Genomic DNA, 22,059 nt, shown 5'->3' on the forward strand with positions numbered 1-22,059 from the left:
TAAATTGTGACATTGTACTGTCATAGAATTAAAATTGTGACATGGATTGTCATAGAATAAAATTGTGACATGGAAGTGTCATAAAAATAAAATTGTGACATGGGAGTGTCATATAAATAAAATTTTAAATGCTTTACATCAATGGGATTGTTTTAAATTAAAATCATAACAGCTTAAATCAACGGATTTCCAATGCCTTGTAACTAAAATTGTAACATGGTTTTGACATAATTAAAAGTGTGAAAGCTTAAATCAATCAGTCCCTTTTCTTGGTGGTTACAAAAGGAAAACATATTATCTGAAATCAAGGATTAAATCTAGGACCATTAATACTAGTACATGCTAAAAACAGAGAACATAGGCCTACCTCAACTCAAATCAAAAGGCATCGTCATGTTTTATCAATGGCAGGTTAAAAGGGCATTTCGTGATCCACAGCCTCATCCCCCACTTTTCTCAAAAAAAAGTTGAGATTTTTATATCACTGGAAACCTCTGGCTACATAATGTTTATTTACAAAATATTTCTTGCAGATTAATTCGTTTAGCAAAGATATCGTGAAATTTGAATTTCGTTCTGGTGCACCAGAACGAAATTACAACGCATTGTCTATGTAGCCGTGTAATACACATACTTATGAATAACTCGCGAACGCAAAATCGGAATCAACTGAAATTTTGGGAATAGTTTTTTTTCGTGGATATCTAATGAAATATGACATAAATAGAGGATGCTAGGATCACAAAATACTCCTTAAGTTATCAAGACAGTGAAATAATATAATTTTAACCACATTTAAAAATTAAGAAAGACATGAATTTGGGGTTCGATAATAATTATAATTGATGGCATGATGGATGTTTATGCCCTTGGAGCTCCTTGGCAGTTCAATTCTATCAATAAATCCCTTACATACATTCCTAAACCTTCCATGATTAAATTTTATCAAATTACCGGTAATATCATTATCAAAAACTAAAATGTAAAGTGTGATATTTTTGTGATATTTTGTTTCTATCCTGTGACCATAACGCTGAGAAAGTTAGGAACGTCTCTCAACCAAAAACACACGCCTTTAGATACTGCTTTATGTATAGGCCTACATTAGTTATTTAGGTCAAAGTACTTATTAGTTAAATAGTTACATTCTATTAATAGAATTTTATTTTATATTTCATAATGTTGGATTCAAACCAGGGAAATGGATTAGAATAGCATTTCAGAAGACAGCAACATATTAAGTCTTTAACTATGATAAAAGAAAGAAGCCAAATCTATACTGATTCACCTTTTTCAGTCTATAATATCGAATTGATTAATTCGAATTAAACAATTCGAGTGGCCATGGGCAGCGCCATTAGGCATGTTACAAGACTACCAAGTGACAGGTGATGGACCGTACACACACCCGGGACACACACAAAAGAATAGGCACTTTATTGATATGGGGGGGGGGGGGCATGAATATAACAACGAGACAAATCATTTTATTAAAAATGACAGAATTTGCCACAAATACAGCATTTAAAGTCTTGATATTTGCAGGGTATGTCAGTTTATTAAAATATACATTAAAATCATGTACAAATCCAAAATATTGAGCAAATGTTACAATATGTGTTATGACCATCCCGTATGCCATGTTCATACCGGGGGGCACTTCAATATGAAATGGATATAGGTGTAGGGCTGGCACTTTCGCAGTAAGGGGCATTCAGTGAGGTCAAAATACATAAAACGCACAATGTCAGAACGTTTTTATAGTTCAGAAACATTGCAATATTTATTTAGTAGGTCATGGGTCAAACCATGTTACTGATGAGAACAATTAGATAATTTGCCAAACCACTGATATATGATATTAAACAGGATTAGCTTCATGGCAGTCAAACATTACTGTACTTTTGATGACCTTCATTATTCATAATGAACTTGGCAGCTATATCTTGATATGATGATTATTAACTAATATCATAATTTACTGATTGTTATCTTATAGGCTAAATGGTAAATTTGGGTGACAGACAGTGGTGGCACTAGGGGGGTAGGTAAGGGGGAATTCCCCCCCCCCCCCCAAAAAAATTTTTTTTTTGCTTTCCCCCCACTTTTGAGGCAAAACCTCTTTATTTCCACTTTTTGTGCAATTTTGGGCAAAATTTGTTGATTTTCCCCCCCGAAATTCACTTTCCCGCCAATGCCCCCCCCCCCCCGAAAAAAATTCCTGGTGCCACCGCTGGTGACAGACTCTCTAGAAACTGTGAAACAAAGATAACAGTTGTTGAAACTCAAATCCTAGCCTGTAGCCCATTGCAATTCGATTTATATAAAAAATTATAATTTACTAGTTACAGGTGCACTCAACTGGGGGAAGGGGAGCTTATGCCCAAGTTAAGAAAGTCCCCAGTGCGCTAATGGGACAGGTCCTTATCATTCAGTAGACATGAATAATGTTATTATATAGGTTAATAACCAAATAATATATTTTTGTATTGTTCAGTTTTTTGACTTCTGAATGAATAACAGTGAATTAATTTTGAAGATGACAACATGTGTAAGATGATGGGAGACACAAGTAGTATGTATAGTGGGCAGGGTTTACTTTAACGCACAAAACACGCATATTTACCCGTTCAGACACTTTGCGGACCCCTTCGAATCCGAAGTCCCAAAGTCCAACGTGTACAAAGTTTTAGTGATTGGAAGTCTCAAGACTTGTATAGTGTCAGTTTGAAATTTTGCAAATTGAGTTCGGTCCTTTTTTCTGTTTAAATGCATTATGGATGCACCAAATGGCTTCAATTGGACTTTGATTGTGCACAATTTTCCCTATCAGGGGGGAACATCCCCTCAGACATCCCATGCGTAGTGGATAAACAAGTGGCCACTTTCACTTTTGCTTTCGACATTTGTCAATTTATGTTAAACACAATGTATAGGCCTACCATAATGGGGAAAACTTGCCATCCACGAAATGCTCCATGGACTGCTCATTTCACAAATTTGCGGCTTTTTAAACTAAATTTTACACATTAACACTAAGTGCCAAAATGGTCCATTGCCAAAGTTTCTTACTTCTCAGGGGGCATTTTTTTTACATTTTATTATTTTCTTCTAAAATTGCCCTCCCCCTTCTGACTGCTCTAGATCCGCCACTGCTCCAAAAACACGCACATTGTTACAAATGTCTCCAAAAATAATATTATAAAAATACCCCTTGGGCAATGTTTTTGACCTGTTCAGAGGAAAAATTCACAATTGAAAGGGTCCAAAAAATTTGAAAATACCCCTTCCGTAAAATGCTTGAAGAAAACCCTGATAGTGGGGATCACAAATTCAAAATGTAGGCCCTGAAAGGATAATATTTAAATAGAAAGGGAAGCTCAGGGCCAGGAGATCTGGTATATAATAAGAACCAGTGAGGATCGAATCTGTGCACTTAGCCCCACCAGCAGTCAGCACTACTGCCTTTTATTGAAATCTAAGAACTAATTTGGTTAAAAAGAGGGGTATATCATGTATTGAACCAATCAGAGTCAGTTGCTATTACAACTGAAATGACCACAAGGTCTGAATGACTCAAATGCGGTGATATTTGAGCCTTGCCCTGACACTATCAGCTTGCAGCAGTTTTGGGTATTAGTGAAGTTCATGATCATCTTTAAGAACAGTTGCCACCAATTAATACCCTGGACTGTATTAAGATTGTTCCCATTGTGTGCTAGTGTATGAATTCCATATAAGCACATAATGCGAGTAGAAAAACAGCCTCATAAGAATAAGATATTAGAAAGACTGAGATTTTGCAAAGATGGCTGGGAAGGATGATCACATTAAAGCAACTACAAGAAACTACACATGTAAGCTTGGGACTGTGCCAAAGAAGTATTAGAAAAGCAGGAAATAAGATCTGATTAAATTGGTTGTCTTTTTAAATTATGACTACACCATAAAATATCATCACATATTGGACAATTTTGAAATTCCTCTAAATTTTCACACTCAAATAGGTGAAGAACTATCTAACCCATATTTGCACTTAATTCAATTCTAATTTCAGGTGAAATTCAATTCCAAAATTTGGTAAAAATTCAAACTTTCTTTTTTGTTTTTTTGTTTCATTGATCGTTGTTTAAAACTTCTATAAAACATTTCATGAGTTAAGAACTTGCTTGTACATCAAACACACACTCATAACTGGACGTTACAAAGTGATGTACTATGAGTCAAAATGGTCTCATTTCTATGGCATAGTTCAGTGACCTCCAATCAACAATCACAGCATAAAAGTTCACCTCAAGTTGTTGGGTATGAGTTTTAACACACAACATACGTCAAAGTTCATTCTGTGAATGTACAAGCAAATTAGGGTTAAGGAACTGTGACCTGACATATGAGCATGTTTGAGATCCTCGTATCAGGAAATAACAAGTGTTATGCACCTGTTTCAAACACGCTATATCAAATTTGTGTGACTAAATTGATCACATTCAAATGTCAACACACCTGCATGAATCAACACACATATGTATTTGATAATGGTCATTCAAAGTGCATGTTAAGGGTTTTATCCTTTTGGCAAGTTGTTCGTAACTGTCATTCAAAGTGCAAACTGCTGTATGTTAAGGATTGCCTTCAAGATCATACAGTGTGCCTTCAGTAACATTTTACCATTACTGACCTAATTAGCATCCTTCCCTGTCCTTACTAACAAACTGTTCTTAATGTCTAAGCTCTTTCACTTCAAAGCACTTTAACCACTGAATTGGATCAAAATCTAAGTAAAATCAAGATCCTAATATCTAATATGGTGTCTTACATGTCTTAAATGACACAAATTAATCATTTTCAAAGATTTCAACAATTCATCAGCATAGCATAAGGAAAAATCCTGCACGGTAATTGAACTACATGTAAGGACCTCAAACTTCTCATAGGCAAATTGCTAGAACAGAGGGGAGAGGTTTTATTTCAAAGTGCATGTTTACATTACATTGTCCTCAAATTTGTGGCATTCCCATAGTCAAGAGATTGAGGTACCAGTCTCATGATCCTTCATACCTATTCGATGTAGAAGTGAAGATATAACAGGATTAACTACCATAGCAATTGGTTCAAACAATTTTTGAATATATCGCCCTGCACTACAAACAGGTTGTACTCATCACCTGTGTATGTCTGCAATCATAGATTGAATACAATACTGGTCTTTTCAAAGATACTAATCTTACAAGTGGTCAGCACGATATGAATATTCTATAGAATTACGATCCAGGTCTTTATCCCTGTTCTTTGACACCTATGGTTCAATGTAGACGTACTGTGTTAACATACTAGTGCAGTGTGGTATATTCAAAAATTGTTTGAACCAATTGATCTGGTAGTTAATCCTGTTACATCATCACTTCTATGGCGAATGTTACATTCTCAAGCATGATTATATCCCATCTCTGATATAACAACAATCATGATAGTGTTGGACAAATATAATTTGGAATTGTTTTGGATGCACAACACCAATTTCTTATGTGTAATTGAGAATGTTACTAACCATAAGATCATAAAGAGAATATGGTACCGTGTTTAAGTCTTGTGTAAAAGAAATCCTGGGCCACCCCAGCAGTTCTCTTCATTGCTGCAATTGAATTGAGTATTCAGATTCACTGGATTACAAAGATCTCATAGCCAGTTCCCATCAGGGTAACACCTGGTTGTTCCTACATCCAGCCCTTGGCATGTGGAAGAACAGTGCTTGAATTGAACACTGAATTGTAAAACAAACAAAGACACTTACCTCATTTCCTTCTAGCTCAAATTGATGAAATTCTAGTGATATTCTATAATTTGATGGAGCTACTATTTGCCACACACAATTCTTATCTCTTGGATATTGGTCTGGGTATGATGGACTGGTGATATTGCCTTCCAGACTGGTTAAGAACCCTCCACATGCAACTGTATAGGTGATACAAGAGATTCATGCTTGTCATGCAATGCGAAATGCAACAAGTAATAGGGATTACATTATGTGGTGTACCTCAAGGTTCAATATTGGGACCTCATATCTCTTGGATATTAGTCTGGATATGATGGGCTAGTGATGCTGCCTTCCAGGCTGGATAAGACACCTTCACAGGCAACTCTTCATGTGATAAAACAGATTCATGCTTGTCGGACAATGCAATGCAACAAGTACCAATATGCAAACAACATTATACTTTAAACACCTTGTACTAAAACTTAAAAGTCTGGCGATTTGCCAAGTTCAGATTTTTAAAATAGATTTGCAACACCGCAACAAGTGTTGCACTGCACCATATTTTAACTTTCATCTTTAAACATGTTCAATCTTGCAAAATTCAATTTTGGTTTTTACTATTTCCAACAGATTTAGATGCAAACATAATTCATATTCTCCAAATATTTCAGATGCTATCTTCTTGTGCATGCAAACATTTGTAATTGAATTTTTCAAATACCATTATTCCAATCAAATCAAGAATATAGTATTTCATTCCAAGTAGCACAACCAATTATGCAAGTATGTGCACATTACATTGCCAAGCAGTAGTATGCATATGATTGTCTTATAAAACTCTAGCTTAGAAAGCAGCAAAGACAATTTTGGTCCATTTTATAGAGGAAATTTATTATTTATACCGTTTTGGTCAAATTACAAATATACAACAATAAATATCATATCAAATCATTTTGATTTAAATTAGAAGATATTATACCATTGATAAACTTGAATGATTTGATCAAAGTGAACACAATAGAACTGAACATAATACCAACCAAATAAAGCAGACTGTAAAAGTCCAATTCTTCATGCAATTAAATTAACACTATAACAATTTCATTTTTTTTCAAATGTTTTTAATTTCACAAACATCAACTTTCTACATACAAGTAGACTTCCAGACTAGACTAATGCACATTTTTGTACAGTTTTTAATAATTTAATATTAAACGAGCATTAAAATGAATAAAACTAAAACATGTCTGCATTGTCAGTAGTGTTGAAATGTTACATTTAACCATTCACCTACAGGCAAAGTCCTAGCATCACATGGTAAGAGCCAATCATTCCATAAAGTTAGAGAGACGGTACTACTACGCACATTTTTACAACCTTTTCGTTTAACATGAAGACACACAATGTTCTATCACATAGGCACACAACGCATCCGTGACTTCGTAGACATGGTCAATCGAATGATCAGCCTTCTTAGCATACAAAGTACTGGGACTTTGCCTCTATTATGTAAGGTGTAAATACGAGTAAAACTTGACCCCCATTTTTTTTTCACATTGGAGATCAAATTCTATGGTGCAAACTGCAAACTTATTTTTCCTTCTTACAAAGCATTATATTTCCTATTTCAAAAGAATTTGTCTTTTTGACTAAAACAAGAAATGTAAGCTTGTTTTTCAATTGTCCCACTGAAGTTGTTATACAAAACCAAATAAATTGTTATGGAAAATATTTCTGGAAAATATTCCTGGAAAAAATGTGAAAAGTTTTGCTAACAAAAAACTAAAAAAAGTAAGCACTTTTTACATATTTTTGGAGACAATTTTGACAAAGCCAGTATCTACTATTTCCATGGCTGGATCAACTGGTCCACTGCATGACAGGCAAATTAAATCCTGGTCCATTGAAAAGACATTAGCACCTGTTATGAACCCTTCTAGGAATTTATATATACCCTTGATTTCTGAGCAGATCAAGTTTGGATTAAAGATAATCCCATCGAGGTAAATGTATAAATGTCAGGATCACTCTGACCTACATGCTTATGTAGATGTCCTTTTAATATAGAGGGAGAGTTCATTGATTTCATATTTTTCTCATAAAAAAGTGACAGGTGAATAATGTGTTACCAAGAAATTTTTATAGACAAGATTTTGGAAAGTTATTTGAAGCCGACACTGAAATTCAATAATGTGTCACTAAAACTGGACCAAATTGACACTCTATCCAAAACGTGAAAATAGATTAGGTTGCTTGACAGGTGGCTATTTGAGGAGAGGGCTGTGACCTCATATCGGCCTCAATACAATAGAATATATCACAGCACCCCAAAATCATGTTAAAAATGGTTCTGAATTATTATTACTAAAAGTGAAAAAATACTCATGCAAGCCTATGTCTACGATCAAACAAAACATTTTAAAACTATGAAGGAATGAAATGATAATCATGAATATGATAAGTTAGCAACATTTACAAATACTACCAATAAATTAATCATAATAAATACAATTAATGACATATGTGTTAATTTGACGGCTGGGCTTTTATTTAGGACACCAATTACGTCTTTGATTTCATGCAAACCTGTAAAAGTTAACACCTTGTCATCTACAGCATCTTTAAAATAAATGCTTTCAATATTTTCAGCTGCCATTCTTTGCACATTGGGCCTATTTCTAGGCCTCCTTTGTGCATTGTTATTTCTGGACCTCCTTCGTGCATTGTTACCTCTATTTCTGCCCCTTCTATTATTTCTAGTTGTAGTCCTTCCATTATTTCTCCCTGTAGTCCTTTCATTATTCTCAGTCCTTCCATTGTTATTTTCAGCCCGTACCCCTGCCCTTGCTACACTATTGTCATTAATCTCAACCCCAGGAAGAAACAAAGCCAGAGTACCCCCTGCAGGTCTGAATACCACAGGTGTATGTTTATTGACATGTGGATGATGGGATGAGATGGTATGATGTGATGAGGATGAGGTTTTGGGTGGTAGTTTACCTTCGCATGTCTTTCCATCTGATGTGAGTTCATATCCTGGTTCACACTCACACCTATAGCTACCTATTGTATTTACACACAACTGTTGACATCCGCTTAGAGCATGGTCAGCACATTCATCAGCCTCTGAAAATGGAGAGAATATTTTGATAGGCAAGGTAAAATATAAGGTTGAAAATAAGTGGGAGACGGGAGCCGTTTAGCCCCCAGAAACCCTGAAATGGCCCTGGTTCCATCTAAATTTAAGCTGACCAGGGGACACTTTTCTTCAGAAACTGGCCCCTGGTCACTACATCCAAAAATTAAATTCTTAAGCCATTTGCATGATGAACTTATCTAGAACAAATATTGGCCCCTTGTTGATTAGAAGTGGCCCCTGGTTCCATGTTGAATGAAGTGTATCAGGGGCCATTTTGTGTAAAAAGGAGCCCCTGGTTCATCATTTCTTATTTTCACCCTTGGGTATCAAGCTTAAGTGTCCAATGAAACCTAGCTATTCTATATACAGAGCTGTTGACAACTGGTTAGATCATCATTAGCATAAAGCTTGGACTTAGGTGCAATTTATACTAAATATTAAAAACACACCAGTGTTTTCTAAAAAATGCAAAAATAAACAAGGACGATAAGCTTAGAAATAGGCAAAAAAGCCAAATAGACCTACATCTCATTGCTGGTTCATTTACAAAGTACAACTTACTTTCAATTCAACTTCCAAGTCGCAATTCAAAATGGCTGCACCCATGTCAAAACGCATGTTAAAATGATTAATCAGTAAATATGGAACAAAATTGCATCTGTAAGTACATTTTCATGACCAACAAATGATTTACTTTATTCTTTAAAGTAACAATTCAACTATGATATTGAATTTGAACCCACAAGTGAGACGTTTTTCGTGCAATTTTCGGCTGATTTTAAACTCCGATTAAAAAAATATAAGATGCAATGGGCATTAAGAAATGAAAAGAAAATCCACGCAATATACAACAAAATTTTTGGTGGATATGACGATTGTGCAAAAGTCTGAGCCTTAGATCAGGAACCATCTATTTTTCCATGGAATATGAGCCAAACTCCTTAGCAGCATCAATAAACATTTTCTGATTTTTATGCTTGTAAATACTTCTTACATCCTGGGCTTATCATATTTGTTATATATTACATGTACAAGAAATGTGGATGTATCTCACGTACCTTTGAAAAATGCAGCAGAGAAGCCACCTTTATTAACTGATGTATCTGATACAAATTTCACCATGAGTTTATTGCCAGTTGACTCCACATCTTCTGGTATGATGTAACCACAGTATCGACCAATCAGAGGTGACTCTTCCCCGTGTCCATCTCGTACCTCTACATAATCATAAATACAGCTGTCGTGTCTCTCAATCTAGTGAATTAGATCAAATACAGACCTTTGGTCAAATTGCATGCACCTTTGTTTGTGGCAAAATAAACTACTCAGAAATGGGTTATTATTGGTGTCCAAAGAAAGCCCCCCTCCAATCTTAACAGGCTTCACTACTAAAATTGAACCTGTACATATTAATGAAAATAAAATTCTGGGAGGTGGGTAGTCCATTAATTGCAACTGGGTGGCCAGGACTGGAAAACGTTTATTTCCCAACAATATAAGCCACATTTTCCATAATTTCCCAAAATTTCCTATATCAACTAAAGCAAAATTTCCCTCAAAATCATGAAATTTCCACAGAGCTTTCCAGATTCCACATGTTTTCCATGCCTGAGTACGGTAAAACTTGTCCTTTTTCATATAGCAGCTGATTTTGAGTGCTTGACGGGCACCAAAGCACTCAAAATCAGCTGCTATGTACCCGTACAAGGTCACGGGCAATGTGCAGTTACATGATGATGTGAAGTTAAGGCCCCCTAACTCCTTTTGTGAAATACTCCATTTGAAATTATCTATATCTAGTAAAAAAAGTGAATTATAATAATCATGATAATTTGTTGATTGTTGCATGAAATTAATCTTTGAAAAATTTGTGAAGGCATATGGTTGATTGAGGTGCTGGACCTCTTTAAATGCATGTTCAGAATTAGGCTAAATTGTTTAAGTAGTCGTCTTCATTGTCTTTGCATAAAATGGTCAGCATGTTTTAGTGAATTACAACAATCTTGAGATATTGCACTATATAAATCTGCATTTCTTAATCCCATGAGAACTACCTGCCGACTGGCCAAAAAGAAGTTTTCATTATCAATTGGACCAATCATCAGCATTGTTAGAATAATTTCACCACACAAAAAAGTGGGGTGAATTATTTTCAAAGCTCCATTCTGATTGGTGATAAAAGTGAAGATATCATGTAATTGACCAATCAGAGGTAATGTTAGATCAGCAGGTAGTGCTCAGGGGGTTAAGACATAGTAAGACAGGTACTCACCTCAAATGACTGGAAGTTGAGACCAACTTTGAATCCCTTAGCCATAGTAATTTGCCAGACACATTCCTTGTTAGGTCTATAATCATCAGGATAATTAGGACTTTGCAACATTCCAAACTCCTTCACGATTTCACCACCACATATTGCTAGTCAGAAAATAATATATACAATTATATTAAAAATATGTTTTAGCCACAGAATTAGAGAAGGAGAACCGGGACTCCATATACCGCCACGTACATGGCGCTGTCAGCTATGGGGAGAGAATTGGGGGCCTTTGGGTCATTGCCAACGGTGCGCAGAGACAAACAAAAACAATTCTGCATCTCATCTGAAGCGTCTTGGTATCACGTGCAGGTCCCATCAAGTGTGTCTCTCAAATGCATCCATCGTGCTATGTCGCGCTTGCATGACAACAAATGCCCAAATGCATTCCAAGGGAAAACGAATACCCCCCATTTTTGCTCCACGCCTGTATCAAGATGGTGGTCGAGTCCCAGTTCTCCTTCTCTAATTCTGTGGTTTTAGCTCATATGTGATATGATCAAGCTAATATTGATTTTGAGATACAGCCAATAGTGTTCAACTTCCTATGTGTTTTATTGTTCTGAGCAACACTTAAATGACCATATCTTTGGAACCATAAGCACAATTGTGATGGACTTCTCATTAAAATAAAGCTCCTAAAATAGCACATTTAATGAACTAAGAACCCAAATTTTTATTCTGCTTGATAAACGACTCGTTTTGCTTGATCGCATCACATATTCTAGTTTTGTTGAGTAAGACAGACATGTAGGTTTTATGCAAGTCAGGGGTTCTCCTGTTGTGCTGACTGGCAAGTATCACTAGGATCTACATTACAATCTTTAGGACAAAGTTCTTTAATTCCAATATGCTTGTACTTTTAATTAATGACTTATAAATGTTGTGGGTATAAAACCTCATGTTCAACAACCAGAGGTCAAATTGTGTACTATACTTGTTCCATGGGGTTATTGAGATATATCATCAGGAATGAGATCATTGAAGCAGCAAGTTTTTGTCAGGATTGGCTGCGTAGTAACCCTTCTCACTAACTAATTAATAACAAAAAAGAACTTCATCCCAAACATAGAACGTTTTGGTCTAATATTTGCTGTGCAATCTGACACATTTTTTCATTGCTCTGCAATCTGACACCTTTTAAGCAGAATCCTTCATGTATTTTTATCGAATGCATTCAAAACTGGTTGGTATACCGTAAAGATTCGACAAATGGCACATATGGGTTCTCTTGACATAATTGGAATTTTAGACACAAAGTAAAAATCTCCTCCCGTATAAATCCCACCAGCAAATAAGGGCACGGACCCTTAATTCTTGTTGTGATCTTCAGTGGAGGGAGCTCTCTATTGGTATGTGACATTTACCATAAGGCAAAAGGAGCCCATGTGCACCAAATCTGGACAGTATTTGCTATATGATGCCTGTGGATGTTTGAGCCTAGTCACCATACCTCCTCAACCATCCTGTCTAGCCGCATCTGGTTTTCCTTTTCAATTTATATCTATTTTCATGTGTATTTTGAATAAGTTGTAAATGATTTATTTATATGGAATTGCATCTTCTCCATGCAGCAGAACTAATTGAACCATAGTAACTCACATGGGTCAATATAGTTCTGTGATACAACAATCTGAGAAAAAACATCTCAAGAAATTTAAGTCTGTGCAATTTTTAGAAGACATTAATTAGAGATACATACCTTCATATGATGAATTAAATCCCCTACTGTATGGATGTGAAGAACTTTTAAACTCAATCCATAGCCTACTATCTGTTGAGATTATTGGTTCTGGTAAAGTATTTCCACAAAACCTGCCTGTAATATAACATTCAAATAAGATGTTACCATGGTTACTGACATTTGAGTGACACGTTAGCCAAATGAGATTTAATAACTTTTAGGAGTAGGGTAGGAGCAAAGGCAGTGTCGGAGGGGCAAAATCGAGACCATCTTCATAGACACATGAATTTGTTGGGGACTCATGTAGGCAAGTGTCATGGCTGAGTTGGTTCCAAGGCCTTCTAGCCCCCACCCACCTACCCTTCAGTTATATTGTAGAATTCCTTCTACAATCATTATGCCTCTAAATGAGGTTTTTTGATGAAAGAGATGAAAGGCAGACATCTTCCACAAAAAGATTGGTCTTATGTTAACTCTGTTTATTTTAGGGAACTCTCCACCATGCAAAGCCAGCATAATTGAGAGCTTCTCAATCAAATTTTTCTTCAATTAGTTTTTTCTTTAGTCAACATTTTTTCAGTCAACATTTTCATCATTCGACTTTTTCTTCAGTCAACTATTTCTTCAGTCAACTTTTTCTTCAGTCAACATTTTCTTCAGTCAACTGTTTCTTCAGTCAACTGTTTCTTCAGTTAACTTTTTCTTCAGTCAACTTTTTCTTGAGCCAACTGTTTCTTTAGGCAACTTCCTCTTCATGTGCTTCAGGAATGAATGTGAACAAAATAAGTTGATGCAGGCAATTTGTAGTTAGCTTTTTCCTATGTGAATGGATCTGATAACAAGCAGCATGAATTATATCCACAGCTTCAGGCAAATAAGATGTTGTAGATAGGTATATAAACACAAGTCAGAAATGTTCAAATTCATTTTCTTCCCCTTCCTACTGCCAATGAAACACGGTTCACTGACCCCTAATCTCTGGTAGCTGCAATATTCCCATTGACTGCCAAGATGCCTTCATCTAGCACCTCTATTACATAAGCCCTAGCTGCAAGATTTTGGAGAATGGATATGGTGTGCACTGACTAGTTTCAAAAAATATTAACTCTATTAACTCTATTAACTCACAAGAGGGCTCTACATATATTTACATACATGATACTGAGATAACAATACATTTCAGAAAAACATACCCAATGTAAGTTTACTTTAATCGTATTTCCTTTAATAGAGTATATTAAATCCAGTGAGTATGATGGTAGACTGATTTATATTGGATATATGCCTTCAGAAAGGAGTAATATAGTAATACAAATGGTGCAATGTTATTAAACTTATTCTCCCAAGTCAGGGAGTTTGGGACAAGTGTACAATTTGTAATAACTTTGGCATCCCCAATCAGAACATCAACTTTAAAGAGGCATGTCTGCTGTTAAATAAATCCGCTATACAAAACCTATGAAATATTTTGGTAAAATTAAAATTTAGCCATGACCATATTTGGAAACCACACTCATCACATGAGTACAAATGCACCCAGTCGTAGTTAACATTGCAGTTATCATATAATCTATAGAATTTGCCAATTTCCATATTAGGTGTATGCTAACCATTCTGCAATTTGCTCACATTTCTCCAACACAGCACTTCTACTACCAGTCATTTGTCCCAATAAGTCTTAATGCCCGAAGCTTAAATCCATGTTATTCTTGGTTCTTGCTATGTGCTATGTCATGTTTTCTCACAATATTAGTTTAGTGGTGTATTTATCGTAGAGCCCCCTGGTGTACATGTCTTGTTAAATCACTTTGAATGTCACTGATACTGCAGAAGCATAGCTTAGCATTTTACCGATGCAAAAACACAGACAGAGTCTAACATTCTATGCAACATGCCATCACCATGATCACTGTCATTGGGTTGCTTTAGGAACCACTGAACCAATACTGAGCATATTTGTACTCATATCAATGTATTTTGCATGATCATTTCAAATATTGGATTATACAAATAAAAATGTGTAATTCATTTTGTTGGCTAAAGTTTGATACATTGATTGTAATAATCAGAAAAACCAGGGATTGTACCATACAGATTACCACTAGATGTAGGACTATTTCTGTGTGGTATGGCAGAATAGGCCCTACTTCTTGACCAAAAATCATGATTGCACTGGTGTGATCCCCATCATTATGATTTTGTCGCTCTTTACATTATTTATGTCAATTTGCCTGAGCTTCCATTTCCCATATTCTCCTGGACCTGTAGTAGTTTATTTGCTACTTTGACATGTTTCATTTGGGTCTCGCATGGTCTTGCACCCTACTTAGAGTGAAGCATGCCCACCACCTTCTGACTTTTGAAAAACAAAATCTTACCAAGTAGCGGTGAGAATCTCCAATGACCATCTCTGACTTCTAGATAATCATACCAGCATCCTTCACTGCCAACCAATTCAAAATTATGGAAATCCAATACAATGGTTTCTCCTGGTGTTACTGATATCCTCCATACACACACCTCCTCATTCTGGTAGTTCTTTGGCCATCCAGGAGAACTGAAATTCCCTGTTGTCTCTTGAAGAGTTCTACCACAAGCTAAATACAAGATAACAAGAAATGTTCTCAAATATTATCCAAATGTTGATTCAATTGAATATTAAATTAAATGTTATGCGAATGACAAGAGCCCCCTTTTCATGTTTTCATGACAACATGTTACCCAAAACACTTTTTTTAGGACTTGCTATTTTACAATCTTTGCCCAAATAACCTTATTATCAATGGTCTGCCAACCAGCGACCTCTCTGTTCTTGCTGAAATGACTTCTACCCTCTCCCAAATTTGTCAAATGTGGATAAATTTTCAAAATATTTGAAATAAAACATGTTTTTCCACCAATAATGGTGACCTTATCCTCTAACCTGACACTGAATTACCTAGCATTTGTTTTTCAAGTTATCAGTCACTGGTTACTGAAAGACAATAAGTTTCATGAAACAGTAGACACAAATGCTCCAAATAAAGTGGACCCCTCCCTTCCCTAGCTGAGCTCTAAGCTTTAACATACTTACTTTAATTTCAGAATATAGAAAGAGATGTAACATTCATTAATGACTACTGTTTTCAATCTTATAATAATTAATTAGCTACATATGTGACAGTTATACAAATCAAGCACTTCACTTGAGAAAGTTTCAGTTGATTAAATACACACAAAAAAAATAATTTGCTGTAACTATGGTGACGCTTTAAGGATACTGGTTTGCTCCTTGCAAAGGTGAAGAAATCTGAATCAGATGTGAACAACTAATGAAATGGATTCAAGATGCATAATATCAACAATGTTTTCACTGCTGGTTACCCATGACAACAGGGTACAAATCTCATGTCATATTCCATCTGGATTGCATTTCTTTGATTAAATTTTGTATTCTATCATCAAATTTAACACTAGTTTTTCACACCAGACACATAATAGAACACACATGTTGTCATGCATATGCAAACATTTACTGGCTGCCTCTTGTTCGATTTCAAAATGGAATATTAATGCAGAATCCAAAAGCTTGTCACAGGTTTAGGCTACTTGATCTTGAGTTTCCCTGTCACATCATTTCTGAAAACAAATGAGGTAACTTTTTCGATATTCATTATTTTTGCAACTTTCATTATATGACCAAAAAAGAGTGTTATTTATCGTTCACTCACTCAAACTAGAAGGATTTTTAGCCTAATCTATCGCAACGAGTTGACTGCATCGCCAGTAGCGAAATGGATGTTTTGAATTTTGATTTTGTCACTAAAAATACAGATTTTCATCTTTTCATGGCAAAAATGACCACTTTTTATTTTTATTTCTGGAAAATCACAATAATGAATTCAAGTGTAGGCCCCTTAGCCTTAAATCATGAGTTAAAGATCTTTACCATTATCTGAAAGGTTACCGAGTTGTTCCAGGAAGAATATGAAGAGCTATTTTCTCCAGACTTGACTGTCCAAGTGCAGGATAGCTCCCACACCATATTGCAGAACAGGGCCATAGCAAGCGGGGCGGCCGGGGATGCCATGGCCGCCCCACTTTTTGAGACATTTGTTATGTTTTTCTTGATATCTCTATTTCAATTTGGGCATATATTTGTAATTTGGCTGCCCCACATTTGTGATGGCCGTCCCACATTTTTCAACCTTGCTACGGCCCTGTTGCAGAACCCATAACAAATGTATCATACTTTTTACTCAGCCATTCCCTATGTCTAAAAAGCATTGTTTTCAATTATTATAATTCTTTAAAGCATAAGGAATCAACATTTCCTGTGTAGGCCTACCATGCTCACCTGTACTGTCAAAATGGCTTGTTTCAAAGGCCATTAAAAAACACATCCATGCTAGGGTCAATGAGTACACACAAGTTTGAAATGTAAACACTTCATAATAATATGGAGATATTCAGAATTATGGTATGTTTGTGTCAAATTTATCTCAAGGTAAAGGTTTATATACCAAAAGGCAGCTATTTGGGGTAGATATGTCTTTCACTCACTCTATGTGTCTTGACCTAAACATGGCAAACACTGGGAAAAAGTGTAATAATGCTGACGGGTGTATCTTATGTGTGGGGATTTTTCCAATTTTGTGAGATGTGATATTATGGCAGTATTGGTGATGTCAAAATTGGACTGCTGGTACTTAATTTTAGTATTGATGTTATTAGGGAGCCATAACTAAGCATTATTTTGTTCCAAAGTTAACAACATTTAGCATCTTGTATGACATTTAAGAAAGGGGTTAATTAATTAGGGGTTTTTAATTTGGTCTTCAATATGTGACAATCCAATATTGCAGATTACCATGTAGCATAATGGGGCTATATGGAGGCTATTTCCTTAATTCTATTTCTAGGCTTGTCTGTGATTTATTTGCTTGTTTATATCTACTTGACTCAATCTTTTCCTCTGTCCAATATTCCAACATGTCAGATTTCCCATAGCAGTCATTACAAACCCAAATGGCCTCACTTCAATGGCATAGTTCAATAAGCCTCATGTTACAGTCAAAGTTCAAAATTTGACCTCAAGTTGCAGAGTATGATTTTTGCCTGGGGGTACTCAGTACAAATGAACATAAGAGGGCGTGCCTCAAACATGAGTAGCATTTAGGTCTTTTGGTATATCAATGACTCCTTTTGGTATATCAATGACTCCTTTTTTCAAGGCCAATTTTGGTACATGGATGGGTCCTTTTTTCAAAAGTTTCTTAATTTTGCCAACATTTTTTGAAAATTTACCAAAATTTTTGGCAAAATTTGTAAAAACTAAGACAATCTGAGTAAAATCTGGCCGAAAAATTTGACATTTGGTATATCGATGGATCCAAATTTCTTGAAAAATTGGTATATTGATGGGTCCACTTTTAAATACTCTGCGGCACACCCCTACCAAAACCTAACTTGAGTACCACCCTGCGGATTTTTGTCTCCAATTTTGAAAGGTAATTCTTTGATTGTACAAACACATTTTGGTTAGAGAATTGTGTATTGACAGATGCATGAGCATGTTTGAGTTCCTAGTGAGTATATAATAGAATCCATATTCTCCAATCAAATTCTATGCTTGACTGTCATTCAGTTGAAGTTTACTTACAGGGACATTGATATAATTTATTTGCTTGTATTATATCTCCTTCACTCAATCTTTTCCTCTGTCCAATTTCCGGCCTTACACCGGACTCGTTTTCTTTCTGTGGCACCACCGTATCAAGCCATATTCCTCTTGAAAATGTATTCCTTGCATAGTGCATAATACTAGCAAAGTCGTATGGTTCATTCAAAGAGTTCACTTCCTCTGGTTCTAATTTGCGAAAGTTGTATTCTTGACCTGTACAAGGAAATGGTAAGATAAGAGAAATCAATGAAGATAAATGATACACATTACTGAATTAATCATGCTATTAAATAGGATGGTACAATGGTGTACTAACTACTGTGTAGCCAGATTTTTGCATAATTTTTACTTTTCACACTTTTCATGGTTAAGTTTACAACCACGAAAATAAAAGAATGTGAAAATATTTGTTACCATATAGGCTTTTAAATGTGTAACTGTTTGAATATAAAAAACTGCAAAACTGCTCAAAACAGTTCAAATCACAAAAAAGTATGCAACAAAAATAGTTTTATACTTTTCAGTAATAGTAACTTAACCCCATGAGAACTACCTGCCGATTGGCCAAAAAGAAGTTTTCATTATCAATTGGACCAATCAGCAACATTGTTAGAATAATTTCACCACACAAAAAATTGGGGTGAATTATTTGCAAAGCTCCATTCTGATTGGTGATTAAAGTGAAGATATCATGTAATTGACCAATCAGAGGCAATGTTAGATCGGCAGGTAGTGCCTGGGGGTTAATATAGATTTGGACATGAAATGAGGTATGACCCATCGGTCTGATATATGAGACATATTAATAGATAGAAAACAATTAGAATGGTGCAATGGTGTACTACCTATTGTAGTCATACAAAGTTCATTGTTCAATTAGGTATGACATTGTGCATCTGATGCAAGACAAATGAGACAAATTAATAAATAGTAAAAAATTAGCGTTGTGCAATTGTGTGCTACCTACTATAGTAATTTGATGCCGATTTGATAGCAAAACTAGGTATGACACCATGCTTCTGATGTCACATATACACTAGGCAGAGCCAAGTTCCGTTATTCCATTGTCAGATTGCCAAATAAACAAAATGCTCCAATTAACGCTTAAGTAGAACATTAGAGATGGTACTGTAGGGCACGTTTTGTCCCTCCCAAAACGGTTTATCCACTGGGGTTACCACTATCTGATCATGGTTCCATTTACTAGACAATTCTTTTTTTTCCTGTCTATGCTACAGACTTGACATTTAATATGGAATATTTTTCGCAAAATTCCAAGACTGGTCTGGACGGAGTCTGCATAGACCGCACGGGCTAAATATTAATTGGGGTGTGTCGGGAGATTGTGTAAAATAATTGTTTGATAGAAAGTGTGCTTTCCATATGTTATCATTACTGTGCTCATAATGTAGCGAATTTGCCTAAAATGGCGGATTTAGGGAGTCTGAATTTTAGCTTTGTGGGGGACACAATTTCGGACTTTATGTAACATGGTTCTGTTATTATCAAATTTATAGGAGTTTGAGGTGGTATTTTCTTAAACTTTGTCAGCAACTGGCTTTCAACACAACTGAAATACACTTACAGCGTACCAAGTTTTTGAACAGGGGAGGAGCTTAAAAAATAGGGCTCTTAAAAGCTGTACATACTCAGAAAGTTTGAATGGTCCCCTGGGGTCAAATGTTATAAATTTAGGTAAAAAACAACTGTGCGGATTCCGGGTGGTCCAATGAACCCACACTGTTTCTTTGTGTACAATACGTTTATAACATCTGGCCCCAGGGGACCATTCAAACTTTGTGAGTGCGTACCACTTTTAAGAGCCATATTTTGTAAGGCTCCTCCCACTTTCAAAACTGGTAAATGACAGATGCATTTCAGTTACTGACGAACACTTATTGGTATTTAGGTTCAGTAAAATCGCCTCAAGACTCAATAAATTTGATAATATCAGAATAATGTTGCTCAAATTCCGAAATTTTACCCCAACAAAGATCACATTCAGTCTCTTTATATCCGCCATTTTAGGCTAATTCTCTACATTATGAGCGCCATAATGTAAACCAATGGAAAGCACATTTTCTGTCAAACAATTATTTAAAACCAACTCCCGACACACCCCAATTAATATTTAGCCCGTGCCGTTTATGCAGACCTCTACCAGACCAGTCTTGGAATTTTGCGAAAAAGTATTCCATATTAAATGTCAAGTCTGTAAAACCCTTGATATGGTTAGGATAAGGGTTAGGAATAGGTATGTACCTAGTGGGGGATGCATGTAACTAGTCTCAGCATTGCATGGGCCCCTAAGCCTGGTCATTAAGAATTTCCTTTCAGTTAGAGTAAAAGAGCATCTAAACAGGGCGGATTAACCAAAATTTGTAATTTGTCCATCCTGATCTCACCTGAAAATATTTTTCTGCAGGGGTAGTCTATCCTGCCCCCTCTGGTTACACCCCTGAGATTAGGATATAGGGGATATGATTTGGGGCCAGGGTTAGTGAATTCCTGCACTTTTCCTCCAAATTAAATGATGCCAATTGGACAACACCCTTTACTGAATTAATATTAAAATATTTCCAGGATATAACAAGGAGAGAACAAATTCTCCCTAAAGCGCGCTTCAGACTCCGAGTATTGTACGTACAATATTGTATGTACTGTATGTACGTTATTGAATCTATTGCCATTCTATTTCCAGTAATGTTTAAGTTCTAACGAATGTTTGATGACGAAAAATCGATAATATGTTACATACAATATCTAGCAGAAATATATTATCGATTTTACGTCATCAAACATTCGTTAGAACTTAAACAGTACTGGAAATAGAATGGCAATAGATTAAATAACGCACATATTGTACATACAATATTGTACGTACAATAAAAAGTCTGTATACTGCTTTAGGCCACAAAGTCAACCATGCATGAAATGTCAAGTGAAATGTATGTCCCCTGCCACAATCCCCCGCTTCCCCTGGTTCCACCCCCACACTGCAGTTTACTTCAAGTTGCATACAGTTTCAATTGAATTATTTCCCTGTTGTAGTTGTCGATAATCTATGACATTTATTCTGCTACAAGCAAATTGATGATCATGTAACAAGTGTAAGTAAGTGCAGTAGCTACAATGAGTCAAATGTATTGGCAGTATTCTAGAATGAAAATGAAATGAGGTTTCACTGTGTTATGATTTTACCGAACTGAATGTTAATTGTAGATATTACAGGAGGACGATATCACCAAAATTGCTTTTATTTAGCTGCATATTTTTTATCCGATACTAAAATCGTTTTAATGATGGCATCTCAAAAGCAAAACATTATATGTATATCTTGGCTATCTTGCATCACATCTTAATCATATTTACAACAAAATATACTTAATCAAATGAATTATAATCAATAAAAAATATTTTTGTTGACAAAACCTAAAATTTTGCTTGTTTAGGTTTTATGCATAGAGTTTGAATGCGTTGCATGCATATGGGCCCAACTTAT

At 35.6% G+C, this 22,059-nt stretch overlaps 1 protein-coding gene across 2 annotated transcripts in view; it reads right to left on the reverse strand.

Annotated features, from left to right (window-relative positions):
• The window catches only part of LOC140158492 (bone morphogenetic protein 1 homolog), a 108,777-nt gene that overhangs the window by 20,270 nt on the left and 66,448 nt on the right, over nucleotides 1-22,059 (reverse strand). For both annotated transcript variants that reach the window (XM_072181590.1, XM_072181591.1), the window contains exons 6-12: nucleotides 18,537-18,770; nucleotides 15,274-15,492; nucleotides 12,914-13,030; nucleotides 11,167-11,312; nucleotides 9,953-10,148; nucleotides 8,756-8,881; nucleotides 5,792-5,952 (exon numbers count right to left, since the gene is read on the reverse strand). In XM_072181590.1, coding sequence (XP_072037691.1) covers nucleotides 5,792-5,952; nucleotides 8,756-8,881; nucleotides 9,953-10,148; nucleotides 11,167-11,312; nucleotides 12,914-13,030; nucleotides 15,274-15,492; nucleotides 18,537-18,770 — 1,199 coding nt within the window. The remainder of the gene's footprint in view (nucleotides 1-5,791; nucleotides 5,953-8,755; nucleotides 8,882-9,952; nucleotides 10,149-11,166; nucleotides 11,313-12,913; nucleotides 13,031-15,273; nucleotides 15,493-18,536; nucleotides 18,771-22,059) is intronic.

This window comes from Amphiura filiformis, chromosome 8 (assembly GCF_039555335.1).
Source record: "Amphiura filiformis chromosome 8, Afil_fr2py, whole genome shotgun sequence".
Lineage (NCBI taxonomy): Eukaryota > Metazoa > Echinodermata > Ophiuroidea > Amphilepidida > Amphiuridae > Amphiura > Amphiura filiformis.